Consider the following 18231-nt stretch of genomic DNA (forward strand, 5'->3'; position numbering starts at 1 on the left):
CGAGTTCACTGTGAGAGACGCACTTTTTACACGCTCTCACGCCACACATCCATTGTCTCACGCAGAGAAAAATCGCGAAGCAAAGAGTACACTGACACCGACAGACAAGACAGAGCAGGTTACTATCGATATGAAACAGATTCTCAGCTCTCAGATTCTGTCAATTTTATCACGAAATTCAAACAATAAACACCGTTTTGGCGCTTGTAAATGTGATGTGAAAGAACTCTGACAGATCTCAGTTCAAGCGGCACGTGAACCCAACATCTGTTACTCTTTACTACCAACTTACCGAGATGTAATAAAATCGATCGATCAGTGTTTTTCAACCGCGGAAAGATGTCCATAAAACAACTGGAGAACAACATATGTCACGTAACGTTATATTTACCTCAGGATGGCTTTTAATGACCCATAGCACGTATGTTAGTTGGACTTAAAATAATTGCTATAGAGAGGAGTATTTTGCTAAATATGATAACTATATTACACATTTATTATATGTTTATTATTATTATATGCTTACCTATATCATTAAAATAGTATAACGTTGTTATTATAAAACATGCATTATATTTAATTTGAGTTAGTTTTAACCTTTAATAATACCAACTGACAGGGCTCTCTGTATGTTTACAGCATTAGGTGATTTAAAAAAAAATTTTTGGAGAACAATTAACAATTAACACATTAATGTATCTACTGTACCTATTTATCCAAAGGAATTTATATTGAATCAAGATCAGAATCAAATTGAAGTTGAAATTGTGAAATTTGTGTTAAGCAATAATAAAAACAGTAGCATACCAGTAAACTTAATAAAATTATGTTTAGTTACCAAATAATTTGATGCAAGTTTTTTGTTTTTTTTCACATCCCCCCAATCCCAATCCACCCATTTTATTTTGTTACATTTTCATTGTTTTCAAAGACAGGGCCTGTCCTCTTGTCTTTTTGGCTTGTTGTTTCTGATTGCACTTTAATCGAGATCAAATCACAGAAGGGAATATTAAAACAAAATAAAGTTAAAACTTGTTTTGAACAATTTCTTGCAGATTGATTTTAAGTAGGGAGAGAAAAAAAACGATTTAAATCGTAAATCGGATTATTGTGAAAAAATCGGGGATTTTTTTTTAGGCCATATCGCCTAGCCCTACACTGTAGTCAATCATTTTATCCCTTAAAACTCATCTTTGATCACCAAAATTACAAAGAAATGTCTTCATGCCTTAAAATAGCTTGAATGTAACTCTACACCCTTGCCTCATTTAGTATGCACGGTTCTATGAATATGCAAATGAGCCCCGCCTCCACTCACTCACTCAGTTCAGAGATCCACACGTTGATCTGATTGGTTACAAGGTAGTTTGTGACATCAGAAACACCAGCGATTTCAAATTCAAACCGTGTTTTTGAGACTGTCTTTGGTTCACTGCAGTTTTAAGGAGAAAATACTCAAAAATGGTGTCGACTTATGAATTTACACATGGTTTCTCTTAAAGCATATTAAAAACACCACATAGATATAAAAAGAACATTAATAGCTTGATTTTCACCACAGGGGGACTTTAAACAATAGGCTGATGGCCAATAGAGAAAATAATTGCTTTTATCAACCGATACATATTATTAGCCCATACATTCCTACTAAATATAGTCATATATTTATATATATATATATATATATAATCAATCTCTTCTGCATATGAAATGGTCACTTAAGAAAATGTTTAATTTGTAATGAATTATCACATGGAATGAAAGTAAAGCTCCACATAAACGTTCTCCAATCATTATTATAAAACACTGTCTGTAACGGCATGCATGACAGGCTGTTCCTCAAAGATGATCCGCACTACTAAATCACAGCAGCTGCTCGAAGGACTTCTGGATTCTGCAGAGGATCAACAAGGACAGAACAAGTGTGTGTTCTTGGCTCAAATTCAAACTACATTACACTTTCAGGAGCCAAATCTTATACAGTGGAGAGTACTGTATTTTCCGGAAAATAAGTCGCACCTTGCCTATAAATTGCTCCGGGTCAAACTTGGATTGTTGAGTGAGCAAAGAAAAACAACATAAGTTGCATCAGTATAGAAATCACATTTTATTATTACATTCAGAAATAATGTGAAATCCCGGAAAATAAAATGAAACATTTACAAACACAAACAATCTTCCTTCACTCAACAACAAATCCTTTCAATTAAATTAAACAGTATCCAGAACAGAGCAAGAATGAAAAAAATTTAAGTTTAAAACAAACAAAAATTAGGGTGGCATTCACGATAAACAACTCACAACTACTATAAACACCAAGCCTAGACAAATTTATTTAAAGTGCAACTGAAACTACCAGTGTCATGTGGGAAATGTGGTCACTGGATGCTCTTGGTGCTTTAAATACGTTTCTAAACTGGTTCTACCGAACAACAACCGGTTTGACTTTCTTTTTAGTAAAGTTGGACCTTTTTAGCATGCTAATGTTTGTTTACGGTTACAAGTTACAGGGAAAACAACATCAAATGACCTTATACTAGGGCTGTTGAATGCTTGAATCTGATTGGTTGACAAACGTTCTAAGATGTGCAATTATTTTCAGCGAAACGCACAGCTAAAGTAGTTCAGGCAGTTCTTGACCGAATTACAGCTCCAGTTCACTTCAACAAATGATTTAAGTTATTTTAAAGGTCCTTACATCCGACAACAGCAAAATAATCAAAACCCACAACGACACTGACCAAGCAAATAAATATAGGAGAATAAAAAAAAACATAAAATTATTTCTCTGTTTTTTACCTCAAAATTACATTTTATAATTACCAAAAGCAATGGTGATTATCATTAAAATAGTTAAGCTACATAATATTTCTCACTAGTGATGTAATAACAGTGCTGTTCTTGAAGCAGATACACTTACAATTTCGCTATTAGAGACGCTGCTGCCGAACACGGTTGAGAGACACACAGACTCAGGTAAAATACACACGCTTAATCTCTTTCTCTAATAACTGCATTGATAACTGCATTATTAACTGCATTAGACTGCTGTCAGTGGATGAAGCCTCCATTACTAGCTCTAATGGAATTAGCAACGGAAGCGTGGAATGAGATGCCAAAGAAATTAGTCCAACACAAGAGCTTTTAAAAGTGCCATGTGTCAGAATTGAGTTAAAAATATACAAAAAAATGAGTTACATGGATCAAAAGAATGAGAAGAAATAAGGGTGATGATGTCATTAAAAAAATGAAAAGTTATAGTGTTGCAGAGATATCAACCTGAATTAGCATTAGGGCTGTCACTTTTTATTCGATATTCGAATATGTATTCGAACATGACGTGAAATATCCGTATTCGAACTATAAATAAACCATCCGGTTTTTAAAGTGCCATGTTTAGCGCATGTTTTACAGTCTATGATTAGACCGTTTTTTGTTTTTTATTATTGTTTGCCATCTCATCCAGGAGCGGGCGCTCTAAACGTATTGTAGCGTAAGCCCATGACCAAATCAAGCGAATAATAGCCTCCCTGTTTTGAAAATGGAAGATAACGCACAGAACGACAGCCCGAGCGGAGAATTACGACCTCAACTCATCTAAAAAGTCGAGTCTGGAAATATTTTGGGTTCTACAGCTACACCGTATACCACTTCTCTCAACATTGACGCGCAAATCTGTGTGTGCCAGGCACGTGTGCACGCACTGAGCGCGTGTTCTCCACCGCGGGGAACATCGCCAATAAAAAGAGAGCCGCACTTGACCCAGATCAAGTTGATAAATTGGTGTTTCTAGCAAACAATATTAAGAAATGAATTGAAATAAAATAAGGCTAGGCTATAGGCCTTACTCCTGCTGTTTAAGCCGTCACGTTATTGTTTGTGCCGTGCTGTTCCGATGCAGTTTTTTTCCATGTAGCTTAGTGGCACTTTATATAGATTAAATTGATAACCTTCTGTTTAAAACATTAAGTCAAAAAAATGTTTTCAGACAGGCCTGAGTCCTGTTTATGACTGTCAGACTGTTAGCAGATTTGTGATTCAATCTCCGTTACGGTGTTTTTTTTTGGGGGGGTGGGGGGGGGGGGGGGTCTCGTAGAAATTCGAATATATTCGAATACATTACTTGATATTCGATAACCGTTCGAATTTGATTTTTCTCAAAAGTGACAGCCCTGATTAGCATGCTAAATTACTAGCCCCGGCCCGACAGATGTCATAATACCAGTTTCGGCCATGGGAGGCGGTATGCGGGCAACACCAGCCAAACTGCAATACACGAATAAGTCGCACGGCTTGTGGGCGTATTTGAACCTGATGTCAATCGTGTCTTCGTGTGGAAAGTACACCCCACTACTACAGTTCAGTTCAGGGAAGAGAGCGGAAGAATGGCTGAAGCCCTTGGCAAGAAACCCTTACCACAACCACCCGCTGCAAGGGGAAAAAACGCGCTCGGAATCACAAATAAAATCTGAACAGAACCAGATTTAACATTGGCACTGCTTTCCATCGTTGGAGAGACAACTAATGGAAATGAAAGAAATGAGGTTTGACTCAGAACTTGCAACATTTCTTTTGGATTGGTAAGTAAGATGCTGTTAGTATTTCGCTAGAAGTTTGTTTTATATGTTTGTTTAGTTTTTTCGGGAAGTTATAACATAGAAATGTATCGAAGGATGTTCGATATAAGTTCTAAAGTTAGCGATGGCTACATTGAAAGGTGTAATGAGAACTACGTGAGCTATATTATGTTTACTAAATTGCTTTCCTGAGGTAAATCTGACATATTTGTTCTCCAGCTATGTTATTGACCTCTGCACGCTGATTAAAAAAATGATTGGTCGGTATTATGTATGAAGAGTACATTTTGGTAAGTTGTAGCATACTGTATCTTTCAACAGTGTTCGTGTGTTTTTACTATTAGCTAGTAGAGATGATTGGTTCACGTGCGCTAGGGATCTGTCGTGTAACGTTAACATTTACAAGCGCCAAAACGGTATTTTTTGTTTGAATTGCGTAATAACATTGACAGAATTGGTGACGGTGAATTCGTGAGAGTTGGCAGCTCTGAATGGCGCTAGCTTGGTCAACAGCAGCGAATGCTGTCTGTCAAATTAATGTAATTCAAACTAACAATAAAAATGTAATATGAACAAAACGAATATGAACATTCACTGGTGAAGGGGAGTAGCTTGAAGATGTCATTTAAAAATCACTTGACATCAACCAACGTTCCTCTGGACTCAAAACGTCCTCTATTAGGAGTTGGCTCGGCTTCGGCTATGGCTCTAGGGTCGTTGTGAAGGTAGGGGCGGAGCATAGAGACTATGCCATTTCTCGTTTGTTACTCTAGAGTAGATCAATTCACTTTCTGGAGGTAGACTGCCCCCATCTGGTATGGAATGTGGAGTATTAATTGATTTTTTTTGCGGATATTGCACAAGGCACCTTTAAGGACAAAAACCAGACAAATGTCTTGAAATACTGAAAATCTGAAATCTGAAAAATGTCTTAGGTGGTGGCGTCAATTATTCCTTACGTAAAGGATGTGAAAGATTTAAAAATTAAGAAGCATTTGCATTCTTGTGCTTGTGTAGAATTTTAGACTCAAATGCATAATTTGCATACTAATCTACTGTACAAAAGTCTTATAAAATCACACATTTAAATGTGCACTGTAAAATTATAAGCATTTTCATGCCACTACAAAGACCTTTAGGGAACATTAGACTGCAATAAATTGCCGGCGTTAGAGATAATGGTCCTGACAGCCCTTAATTACAAGTCATCATGACTGCCTCTGCAAGCCGCTGGAGATGGACATGTACAGAATGTTAAATTACCCGTCAGGCGAGAGCCAAGCATGATGATATATACCTTGTGGCGGTAGAAAAGTGTCAGCTGGGAAGATTTTGCTGTCTCATGTTTCATGTATGACAGGATTGCTTTACATCATTTACTTTACTTAAATGAATAGTATGTCTTTTAGATGTTTGTCATCTATGGGGTGTTGTGTGTTCAGACCTGTAGAACAGCATCAACAGGTTATTCTTCCACACCAAACTGATCAGGTGGGTCGGTCAGTCTTGCTTTAGCCTGACAGAGAGGCATTAGAGGTTGTGTGTGTGTGTGGTCTCTACTGGAATCCCATATTTCTTTACTGTGGTTAATTGTTTGCATGACACTTAACCCCCTAACCAAGGTAAAAACACTCAAGGCTTTGTGTTTAAGCAATTAAAACACCAGCACCCAATAAATAAATGAATGCATTAATGAGTGCATCTCATGAAAACCAAAAGAAAATGAAAAGAATAAAAAAATGAGAAATTAATTGATGTATAAAGAAAGTAAAGCCTATTTTACAGACCATTAAGAATAATAAAAAAATTGCATTGTGACATTTCTATGTGAATTAACTACTGGATTGCTTCAGAATATTTTACCATATAAATGTTTTACTATCTTGTATACATGTATGTATTTTCCATTATTCTTAATGGTGATATTTTGAATCACAACAAAAATGAAGTGAATGTACAATGCTACTTTCATTTGAAAATATTTCACAACTGTTATTTTTTTCTTTATCACAGCGGTGAATCATAAGGTTTTTTTTTTGCATTACAGTAAATTCATATTTTCAAAAGTGGGGGATTGAGTGCATAATTTTTTTTACTTTTTTCCCTAAAGTTGGCATTAAATAAAAATTCCCCCTATTTACTTTGTTAGCACACATTACTAGTCTTGTTGTAAACAATTCAACCATGCATGTTAATCCCCAGAATAAAAAAAAATTGTCTTCATAATCTTTAATCAAAATCTGAAAAATGTCCTTCCTTCTCTGTTTGAAATGCACTCAAACCATCATTCTGCAGCGAGCTTTGACAACGCAAGGCTACTATTCTAGATCCAATCAATTCACAGCGGGAATTCAAATGTGGCACAGCAAATAAAAATCCCTTGATTTAAGTGAAACTCAACTCTGGCCCTCAAGGTCCACTGTCCTGAAGAGTTTCACTCCTGCCTGTAACTTCCTGACCCTGAAGACACGGATTAGCTTGTTCAGGTGTGTTTGATTTTGGTTGGATCTCGAGGGCCAGAGTTGAGAACCCCTGAAACTTTTATGTTGCCATTTTCACCAACCAAAACTTTTTGATTACTTTTTCAATTGAAGAGTTGAAGACTCTATCTACATGACTGTCCTAAGTCAATCTCTGTCTTCAGCCTGATTAGTGTGCATCGCTGCAGGAGATTTACCCAGAATGCTCTCAAGGGCACAGTGAAGTCTGCAGGCCGTTCTGGTCGCCAGGCATTCTGCAGTGAAACACATGGCTGCCTGTGGGGAATGTTATAATGGGAGCAGCCTGGCAGAAGAGTAGGGACATCAAACCTCCAGGGATATACTGAGCATGTCAGATCTCCTCAACCTGCACAGGGACTCGAGTCTCGGGCTGGGATGATATCTACGCATTGTGCAATGGTTGAAATGTGCTAACATGTAGACATTTGGTTTTATCATTTACTTGCACATAAGAGTAGCAAAGAACTGCATGCATCTGCATTTCAAACATCAACAAACAATCTAATTTGGAACCAAACAAGCTTTTGTTTTGTTCATCGCATTGAGCCTTAGATGTTGGAGCAGTCAGTCAAATTTCTGGCTTGGCAGATGGAACATGCTAAACAAACATCTGCCATGTAAATCGAAGAGGTAAACGGACAAGAAATGCAAATGAGAAGACTCTGTTGTGTGTTACGCCCGGTGCTTGTAACTGCTGCGCCAATGAGTCATATTGACCCTGGTCACAAGTGAACAGCCTGTCTAGGGGAAAACCAGTATCATCTCAGCGAGAGACTGGGATTGGCTGCCAGGTGACTATCTGCATCTTATTAATCGCTAACAAAAACCATTACCAAGAGAGAAACAAGCAGTGGAAAAATACCTAATCATTCAACCAAATGAAAATAAAAAAGGAGCATAAAAATATACACACTAAAGTTTGGTGTCTGTAATATTTTTAATGTTTTTGAAAAAAGTATCTTATGCTCACCAAGGCTTCATTTTTCTGTAAAAAAAAAAAAAACAGTAACATTGATATTAAAATAACTGCTTTCTATGTGAATATATTGTAAAGTGTAATTTATTCCTGTGATCAAAGCTGAATTTTCAGTGTCACATGATCCTTCAGAAATCATTCTAATATGATGATTTGCTGCTCAAAAATACATTTATTATTATTATTATTATTATTATTATTATTATTATCAATGTTTGAAAACTTTCAGGATTCACTGATGAACATAAGGTTCAAAAGAACAGCATAAGAAATCTCTAAGAAATAGAAATCTTTTGTACCATTATTTATTACCAAATGTCTTTACTGTCACTTTTGATCAATGAATCATTGCTGAATAAAAGTATTAAACTTCTTTAAAATTATATTTCTGAACCAAAACTTTTATATATACAATTATATTTTAATGTAAAAAAATAAAAAATAAAATAATAATAATAATAATAATAATAATAATAATAATAAAAGAATTGCTGAATTTGTATGCTGTGAAAAGAGCAAAATGTGGAATGGACAAATGAAATACTTTTGAAAAAGCATGGATTAAATTATGCTAAGGCATTTTGATACAACATGGAACCGAATGATCAAGATTCTTATACTATGGTATTTACTAGGCTTGCTGCGATAGTCAGTGTTTATGTTACACAGTATTCCTGGGGATGACGAATTCCAAAGTGAAGCAAGCAAGCATTCAAAAGCAATTACCATTATCGTTAATAACTGGGTTTGTTGCAAGTTTATATACCAGTGGAAAAACTTCCTCACCGTGACATCTCTAGTACTTACAAGATAGGCTACATTAAAAAAAATACCATGGCATAAGAGCTGTGTCAAAGGCAAACAAGGTTCACATTATTGGTTGCCTTTAATGCTGATAAGATCAAACACAGAATACCAATAAATGATTAATAAGTCCCTGCCAAAGCCAAACAGTCAGAGGCAACATTAAATCAACAGAAGCTTTACAGTTGTTGAGCTCTGAGATTTCCTAGGGTGCGTTCACACTCTTGGTTCTTTTGGTCCGAAAAAAGAAAATGCATTTAGTCCTGGATCACTCAGCACTCACAGTCATTTTTAACACTGAACCTAAGATACAAAACTGAAAAAATGGCTTTTATGATGTATATTTTACGACAGAACTTGGAAGAGGACCAAGACCAATCTTCCCATCTTTACATCTTTACACACTTATTCAAATGAACTCAGGGTTCGTTTTAATCTAAATAGCGGCTCTATTGTAATCCCACTGGTCAGGCCGGATCTCTATCCTGTCTGAGCACTAACCAGATGATCAAACTAAGAGAGTTAACAGGGTGAAAGTGGTCTTGTGAAAAGACTAAGACGACACTACACCAGCACAAACCAGTTTCACAGCCTGAGATAACTTGAGAGGTAGCATGTAAGAATGCAAATGAGAAAACAGAATTAACAATTAACCAACTATCAGATAACCACAAGTGTCTGTAAACAATTTTAACCAAATTTCAACAAAATGACAACAATTTAGCAGAAATGGCTGCTTTTCCAGTCATTAAAGAATTGAACATGGTCTCCTGAAAGACTGCAACTTGAATTCCTTCTTTGCTAGACATCGACACAGCAAACACCAGAGCAATCAATGCACAAACCCTGAGGAACAGAAGCTCATTTAAATTGTTCTGATTAATTAATCTAAACCCCACCTTTCTATCGGTTTGCTTTCAGTTTCAGCCATGCCAATAAGCCCTGAGTGTGAGCTATAAATCACTCCCTTTTCTATTCACTACTACTTGCAGTCTTCAAGTTGTGAGACCTGGCACTCACTGCACATGATGACCATTTATTAATAATGAAGTAACAGACTCTGAAACATTGATGTTAACCCTTGCACAGGTGCCAGTGCATTTGGACTGATGTAAACACTAGAAATGACAAAAGCAGAGGAGAGGAGCCAGACCAAACACAGCCTGACTGACCGAGAAAGTCAAGAGAAAAACCAAAGGGTTCAGGCCACTTAAGTCTAAAAAATATACAGAAATAAATTTGCTCTAACACCCAATAAAAATGTAGCCATGAGAAGTAAAAATCTTAAATTACTTATATTTCTCTTATTCACATATATATGTATTTGACTTTATAAGACTAACATTATACTATTTAATGTAGTGCATGAGTCTTCTTGACTAATTTATGATTGGCAGATGTGGTCACTATGAACTGTTGAACAGAAAATATCTGAGAAGGATTCTTCTAAATAAATAAAAGTCCAATTTGCTCTAACAGTCAATTAGCCTGGGAAAACCCAGACAACATCCGGGAAATTTAGATTTGCTCTGAAAGTTAGTCTGGCAAAGAGCTCATTGAAGTCCATTTCCAATCCGTCGAAATCGCGGCACCAATCAGAAACGTTGGGGCGGGCTTTACACGATGACGACAGCACAGCGACGGTGAAGCAGATTTTGTACATTTACAAAGATGGATGCCGCTGTGGAACTATGTGTGACGGTTATAGTTGAACACCGTCATTATAACTCTATAACCGCCAAAACCATTTTATTAAAATATTTTTTTCACAAACATTTATCATAGAGAATGTTTAAATACTAATATCAGCTTACGACGGAAACGGAGGCGGAGTTAGTGGTGTGATCGGAGGTTGCTACTGCTGGAGATGATTCGGGAGAGGTCTGTGCCCCTTTACCGATCAGAGCGCGCGCTGACACGGAGTAAAGCCTTGTTTATACTCGACGGGTCCGCACGAGCGCGAAGGTGCGCAAAAATGACGGTTCGGTGCGCAAGACCGGCAAGACCCCATTTCGCTTACCTGTGTGCACAGGTTTTTTGTAACAGCGAGCGCGGTGCAGCATCCGAGGATGAACGAATTCAAGCCTCGCCCTGCATACGTCATCTCCTTCATCGCTCTGATTGGTTTTAGGTCTATCCAATTGCGCCCAGAGGCATTTGAGCTACGTCTGTTGGAGACGTCCCTTTGGAAATGATTTGTCTATGAAGCTTTGCCAGACCCTAACTCAGTTACAACTGAGAATGGTCTGGTTTTAACCAGGCTAACAGTCAATGAAAATGTCACCTTAAATTGCTTAATCATATCAGTGATTAATAATGACTTAAATTTCTCTACCCCGCATAAACCTATACCATGACTTCTGAAGAATATACAATATAATATGCTTGAATCTTCTGACTAATTTATGATTGACAGATGTGTGTTCACTATGAACTGTTGTACAGAAAAGATCTGAGAGAAAATTCTTAAAATAAATAAATAAAAGTTAAATTTGCTCTAACATCCAGTGAAAATGTAGCCACTAAAAATCTTATGAGCGAATAATTGTATAAATTAGTGTCTCTTCCTCACATAAAACTATATGACTTCAGAACTCATGCTATACTTGAGTCTTCAGGATTAATTTATGATTTGCATGTGCTTGTCTGACTCATCCAGTAATGAAACAAGTATATATGAGTGAGTCATTGAATCTGTTTCATACATCATGAAACTGATTTTTTAAAATATTATTCTTTTAAATTAATGAAACATTTTTAAATTAACTGAAGCATTTAAAATTTTGTCAGAACCTCTAGTAAATCACTTGTTATTTTGTTTGTCTGTTCGGAATCATGGGAAAAGCGTGATCTCTATTTGAAACAAAAAAATGGTGATTCTAAATTTAGCCAGAATCGTGCAGCTCAAGATGCCTCACGATGAAAATACGCTCCTGCTGGGAATGAGAATTGAGATGTCACTGATACAACACAGAGGCTGAAGAGCAGAACGCTTCAGACTCCTATAGGAGAGTGATATGTCAGGAAGCTGAAACTGTCATGGCAAATAACCTCTCGCTCTTCTGAAACAGGAAGAATCCTGAAACTCAGCGTTTGCACATACGTGACCTCATCTTCCCTCTTCACCAGCTTGTTCCTCTCCTCGCGCAACATATGACTGCTGCATTTCCCCAAAACATCATGATTCTCCATTTACTCTCAAACCTTTGACAACAATCGCCACCTTATGCACAACTCGTTTCCCCACCCATAATAACTCACTCAGGAAGTAAAACATTATTTATTAAACCATATATTAAACCCACCGCTGATCAAGCAGAACCAGTGAAGTACTTACACTTGGGTCAGAGACAAAAAATAAAAAAAGGTAGTAACTAAGCTTTTATCTCGCAATCGTTTATATATCGCAATTCTGACATTAAAACGTGCAATTGCGAGTTTATATCACACAATTCTGACGAAAAAAGTCAATTATGAGATAAAAACGTACAATTACCTTTTCTATTTTTTATTCTGTGGTGGAAACAAGCTTCCATAGACATCATCTAATGGCAAGCGTGTAAGAATCTCAGGTGACCAGCAGTGTTCTAGTCTCAGACGGCACGCTAACAGACGGTCTGATGCATACATACATACATACAGACAAAAACTGATGCTGCAAAACTGCCCAGGAACACACAGAGTACCACTGGTCACTTTACATGCCAGTCTTCCTGTCCAAGTGGACAATTGTTGTCAGGATAGACTGCAATCTGGACCAGACTTTAGGCTGGCAGCAAGAGAGAAACACTGTTCTGATGACTGTGCACACAAAGTGATGTGGGTAGAGATTTGAGCAACTTGGTCACAGTGTGGAAAAGGAATATTTACACCGGTAAACGGTGAAGCGTGAGAACAGACAAGAAACTCCCTCTGGGCAGAGGGTAATTTAAAAGCCAGTGGACACGCACCGCAAGCCATTCAAACGTGAGGTGGAAAAAATGGAAGAAACTCCATTTGTCCCTGCCACTGGTGATACAGCTATTACAGGCGTTGTCACACATCGATCAACTGGTAAAATACTTCATCACAATCACATCCCTAGACTCCAGTGGTTTAATCCTATGAAATGTTTTATACAAAAAAAACAACGACATAATTTACCACTTGGAGGGAGGGACAGTAATCTAATCTCCACGTCAATGGAGGGACAGAAAGCTCTCAGATTACATCAAAAAGATCTTTATTTGTCTTACGAAGATGAAAGAAAGTCTTACAGGTTTGGAACAACATGAGTGTCAGTAATTAATAACAGAATTTTCATTTTTGGGTGAACTATCCCTTTAAGGGGTATCTCCGGGCTGATGAGGTCACCACACAGGTCATAGGTCACCATCACACACGTCATAGGTCATACATATATAGCTATATATATATATATAACTGACACACACACAAATATTATGACACTGAATATAAAAATATAAACATACTCACCCAATTTCATCAAGGAAGCCAGCAGCACCCATAACGAAATCTCAAAGGGCAGCCGGACGTGTTCATAATCAAAAGACAGAACCGGGAAGGGCTTCTTGATGTAACTGGTGTGATTTCCCTCGCCTCCGTGCTTCGGGAGCCCGTGATCTCCCGTGCGGGACATCCCGTGACCGGTGCCCGTGTCTGGAGAGCTGGCAGCCCCTCCGATGGGCATCAAACTGCCCACCAGGAGCCCCGAGACAATAATGAACATATTCATCTTTATGATAGTTGTGCGTTTCAGAAGATGAGAGGAATCAAGCTTCTCCAGATGCACGAATAACACGATATTATCTGACCAGGTCTGTCGATGCTTTAACTGGCTCTATAGTGAAGTTCCTTTCTAACCTACTAGATAGTTCCTGGATCATTTTCTGACTTCGGATTGACTTAAATCTTAAAGGCTCTTTGGTTTCCTGCTTCCTGGACTCTTGGATAAAGCACTTAAAACACCCTCTCCAGGTGAAGAGACAACCAGGAAATACAGACGTGTGTGTGTAGGCTATAGCCTATATCAGCATATAACGTTAAACTAGGAAACGTGCGGGTATTTACCCTCAGATAAATAGAGTTGTGTTAGAAGATTCCCTCAAAACATTTCACTTAAAGGTAGAAATGATGTTCGTCCTCCAACATCATCATCATCATCCTCCTCCTCCTCACCATCAGCCCCTCAGAAACACTGTATGGAAAAGGACACTCAATGACAACTCCAAAACACTCCTCAACGATACAGTCCCAAGGCTCCAGTCATGGTTTCTTCATGTTGCTGGTTTGCTCTTCTGATAACATCTCATCCTGCTGTCCTGTCCCGATCACGGATGACAAGAAAAGTCTTTTAACTACGAATGACGTTTCTGTGTTTGTGGTATAGCGTCACGCCGGCATTTCAGCGCTCCTTAAAGAACTTATTCGATGTCCTTTAGCGATTCAACTGATCATTTCTCTCACACACACACCGACTCTTTTCCCATGTCTGCAGTGCGCGATGCAGAACAAATATACGTACAGCCCTAAAAACACACCCTTTAGGCAGGTTTCGAAAAGTCAATGGGAGGGGTCTCTTTGTTGGCCTGCAGCGGCATCCAGTGGAGAGGAGGGTCGCTGGGTTGCCAAGACACGTCGAATTGGGGAATCCTTAAAAGGGACAGTTCACCCCCCAAAAAACATGAAAATTATTATTTACTCACCCTCATGTCGTTCCAAGCCCGTAAGACTTTTGAAATCTGAGGACTTTCTGTGCCTCCATTGACAGCTACTCAACTACAACTTTGACGCGTTTAAAAAGTTCATAAAGAGTTTTAAAACAAATCCAAATGAATTGAGCAGTTAAGTCCGAATTTATTAAAGAGACATGATCGCTTCATATGATGATCAGATCACATCACCAGTTGTGGTAAACGGAAGCTCAAGTAGCCTACTGTATGTTCGTGGGCTGTAAATGGCCTCCGAAGATGAATGAAAGTCTTATGGGTTTGGAATGTAGGCTAATTAATGACATCTTTTTTTTTTTTTTTTTTGAGTGAACTATCCCTTAAAGGATATAATTCATCTAAAATAAAAAAATAAAATAAAAATTAAAAAAATCCTGTATCCTGTAGGATATTTTCTCACAACTCGTTTCAGACCGGTAGGAATTTCTTTCTGCAATGGAACACAAAAAAGTACCATCACTCTTTTCCAGATAGACCAAATGAAAGTAAATGGAGACTGAATCTGTCAAGCTTTGAATTGACAAAAAAAAGCATCATCGTAGAGAGCAACGTATAACTTCTGAAGTCATGTGATATCTTCATATGATTAATACACAGAAATTGAAGTATGTATTACAGGAAACCTTGTCTTCTGCCGTTGTTTTAAAATTAATGGCATTCTTAACTGGCTAGACGTGATAGTTGTGATTCCTTGCATGTATATTATTTGAATGGATGTGGACAGAGGGAAAAACTTTCAAGAAATAACAATTTTGCTCATACAAAGCTTTCAGATGGTTGGTTTTAAGGTGCTATTTCGTCATTTCATTTCACATTCACTTTCATTATATGGCAAAGAGTACAGTTAGAAGTAATGTTTAATGCAAGAATTGTTCAAGCATGTAATGTATACTTTTCTATTATATTACTCAAGCAACCCCTAAAATGTATCTCAGTTTAAATGAATTTAGGTAGCATGCTTACTTTGTAGATATTACCTTACCTGGCTATAATGATGATCAGACTCGTTTTTTCTTTATTTTATTATGCTGATACCTTAAGGGCAAGACAAATCTAAGTAGGTCTATGTGTATAATGAGAAAAATATTTTTTCTTTTTTTGGGGGGGGTTTGGGTTATTATTGTCAAGCAGACCTGGCAACCCTGCTTGCTGTGACAGGGTGATTCAACAAACTCATGGTTGTATTGTTCACCCCTAATCTATTGTTAGTCATACAACATTATTTGTGCTGCTTTCCAAGAATGAGTGTGGTTCCCTCCCTCGAATCTCCTGTCCGTACATCATGTATACTGCCGTTTCACTGCACATAAACTGGTTGTCCTTCATTCTTAGCTGAACGAGACTTAGATCCCAAAAACTGCAATGCAGCTCGGCACACAGCCAGGAAAGTGCATTTTGTGTCTAAATTACTGTCATTGAATCTAAGTCATAAGACATAAGTGTTTTTAAATGAAACCAAATGAACTAACAGTCACCAAAATAACCAAATGAGGCCAACAGGTAGTTTCATAATCCTCTTATGACTTATAACCCAACTGTCTACAAGTGGAACCAAGTAAACAACACAGATAACTATAATCATGAGGAGGGAGAAGTTTGACTGACTCACTGGTGTACAAAAGATCTAATGTTTGTATCATACATTTACCTAAATCGTTTGGCCATGTCTTAATTATAATTAGATACAATTGGCTACCCATTTGTTTACTCACCCCAATAGCATGTTAAAGAAAATCTGTTATTATAAGCTGACTGTATATTATCCCTTACATATATCTTTGTGGATTTAAAATAAACATGGTCTGTGCTTTATTTACTGTATCCCGAAACATGATATCCTCGTGTCCAGACAAAACCACATCTTACCTAATGTGATTTGTGGGTTGTCTGAAGATAGATGCAAAACACAACTGAATGAATAAACAATAGAATTAATATCTACTGATCTGGGAACAGAAACCTGAAGAGGAAAGATGCAAAAGGTCACAAACAAAAAGTAATTCTTATAAAACAAGTACAGGTCATATTTCACACCAGAGTAGAAAAAAACATGCTAAATTTTCTTTCTTATTCACACACACACACACACACACACACAACATTAAGAAAAAGAAAAAACTGATACGGACAAAATTCATAAGAACTGCAACGTTTCCAAGACAAGAAACCGCCCTGCAAAGCCACCGAGAAAAGTTTTAGGCATGTCTAAAATGCTGTTAAGTGATGCTTTCAAAAATAATGTCATAAATAGCTTTTATTAATCAATTAACTTATATTTACACAGACATACATTTTTTTCATGAACATTAAACACATTTTCTTGTCTGTAATTATATTAGTCTATTGGAATGAAATGACCTTAATATTGTATGATTCACTCAATGGCAAAATTTTATTCTGAAACATTTATTTTCAGTCAATGCGTTTTTAAATGTCATACTTTGCATGTAAATTTGATCTTGTGTATAATGCCAGGCAGAAATAGCCGACCTCGTATTCAACCTACAGCCAGCAGAGCTTTGGAGCTTGACTTTAACATTTAAGAGGTTTCTCTGGATCCTGCAATTGTCTGTTTTCTGTTGTGGCTGCTTGAGCTTTTCATGTGCTAAAATAGTTTCACTGGGATTTCAAGCTGCATCAAACACAGAAAATAAATAGACAAGCTGGAGTGGTCAGAGGAAAAACACAAATTTAAGACAATGTCTTAAATACATGCCATGTTTATTCTTGTGACTTGATTGTTGCATTGAATTCAAAGACTAAAAGGTCTTGCATTGCGATCCATGTCAAAGGAATGACGAAAAAAAAAAAATCCTAACCTTACATTACAGGAAAACTGGAACCTATTTTGAGGCAGGGTTATTTTAGCTAAAACCATTAAAATAATAATAATAATAATAAAAAACATTATTTGAAAAACAATAAACAAAAATATAAAAACATTTAACTTCAGCTAACTTTCAAGGCATCATTTTTCATTTTTATTTAGTTGAATAAAAACTATAATGAAATAAAGTAAAACTAAAACTTAAAAACCATGAAGACATTAAAAATATTTTTTTTCCCCCAACTGCTTACACACAAAATCCCTGTCACACAATTCCTGAAACCTGACACTCAAACACCATAACCACACCAAATCTGCCAAACCTGCCAAGTTTTCAATTTCATAAAACAGTTTTTGCAAAACACAACACACAATTCTCTTTAACACAAATCTAACAGGAAGTATCTTGATTGAATTTTTCAATCACAACCTATCAAATTGCCACAGTAAATTCATCAGAGCCTCACACACAAGCTGCGTCCAAAATCGCATACTCTCATGAGTAGATACTTATTTTGATTTCGAGTAATTACTTCAGGGCTGCTAAAAAAAACAAGTATGTTTTATATAGTGTAATATGAACACCAATCTCGCTTGAAGTAAGATCATCCAGGTACTTTGTTGCCTGCTCTTTTATGTGATTTTGGACATACAGCTTTTGTCACATAGGCCTACTGTTTTTCGTCTACTAAATAGTAGGGAAGTATGCGATTTCGGACGCAGCTACACTACACACATTGTCACGGTGTGGTGTAGGCAGAAGACAAAGAGGCAAAAGGCTCCAATACAAACTTTTACTATTAATATAATTCCAATT

At 37.0% G+C, this 18231-nt stretch overlaps 1 protein-coding gene across 2 annotated transcripts in view; it reads right to left on the bottom strand.

The window, feature by feature from the left end:
- Positions 1 to 14797, bottom strand: part of slc9a1a (solute carrier family 9 member A1a) — a 44259-nt gene extending 29462 nt beyond the window's left edge. Inside the window, exon 1 of one of the 2 annotated variants that reach the window (XM_077221590.1) lies at positions 13335 to 14797. In XM_077221590.1, coding sequence (XP_077077705.1) covers positions 13335 to 13593 — 259 coding nt within the window. In that variant the 5' untranslated portion in view covers positions 13594 to 14797. Of the gene's footprint in view, positions 1 to 13287 lie in introns of both variants that reach the window. The other variant, XM_077221589.1, reaches the window with a different exon arrangement.
- Positions 14798 to 18231: the final 3434 nt, after the last annotated feature.

Source organism: Siphateles boraxobius, unplaced genomic scaffold (assembly GCF_051911475.1).
Source record: "Siphateles boraxobius isolate OS27281-9 unplaced genomic scaffold, OSU_SipBor_1 84, whole genome shotgun sequence".
Lineage (NCBI taxonomy): Eukaryota > Metazoa > Chordata > Actinopteri > Cypriniformes > Leuciscidae > Siphateles > Siphateles boraxobius.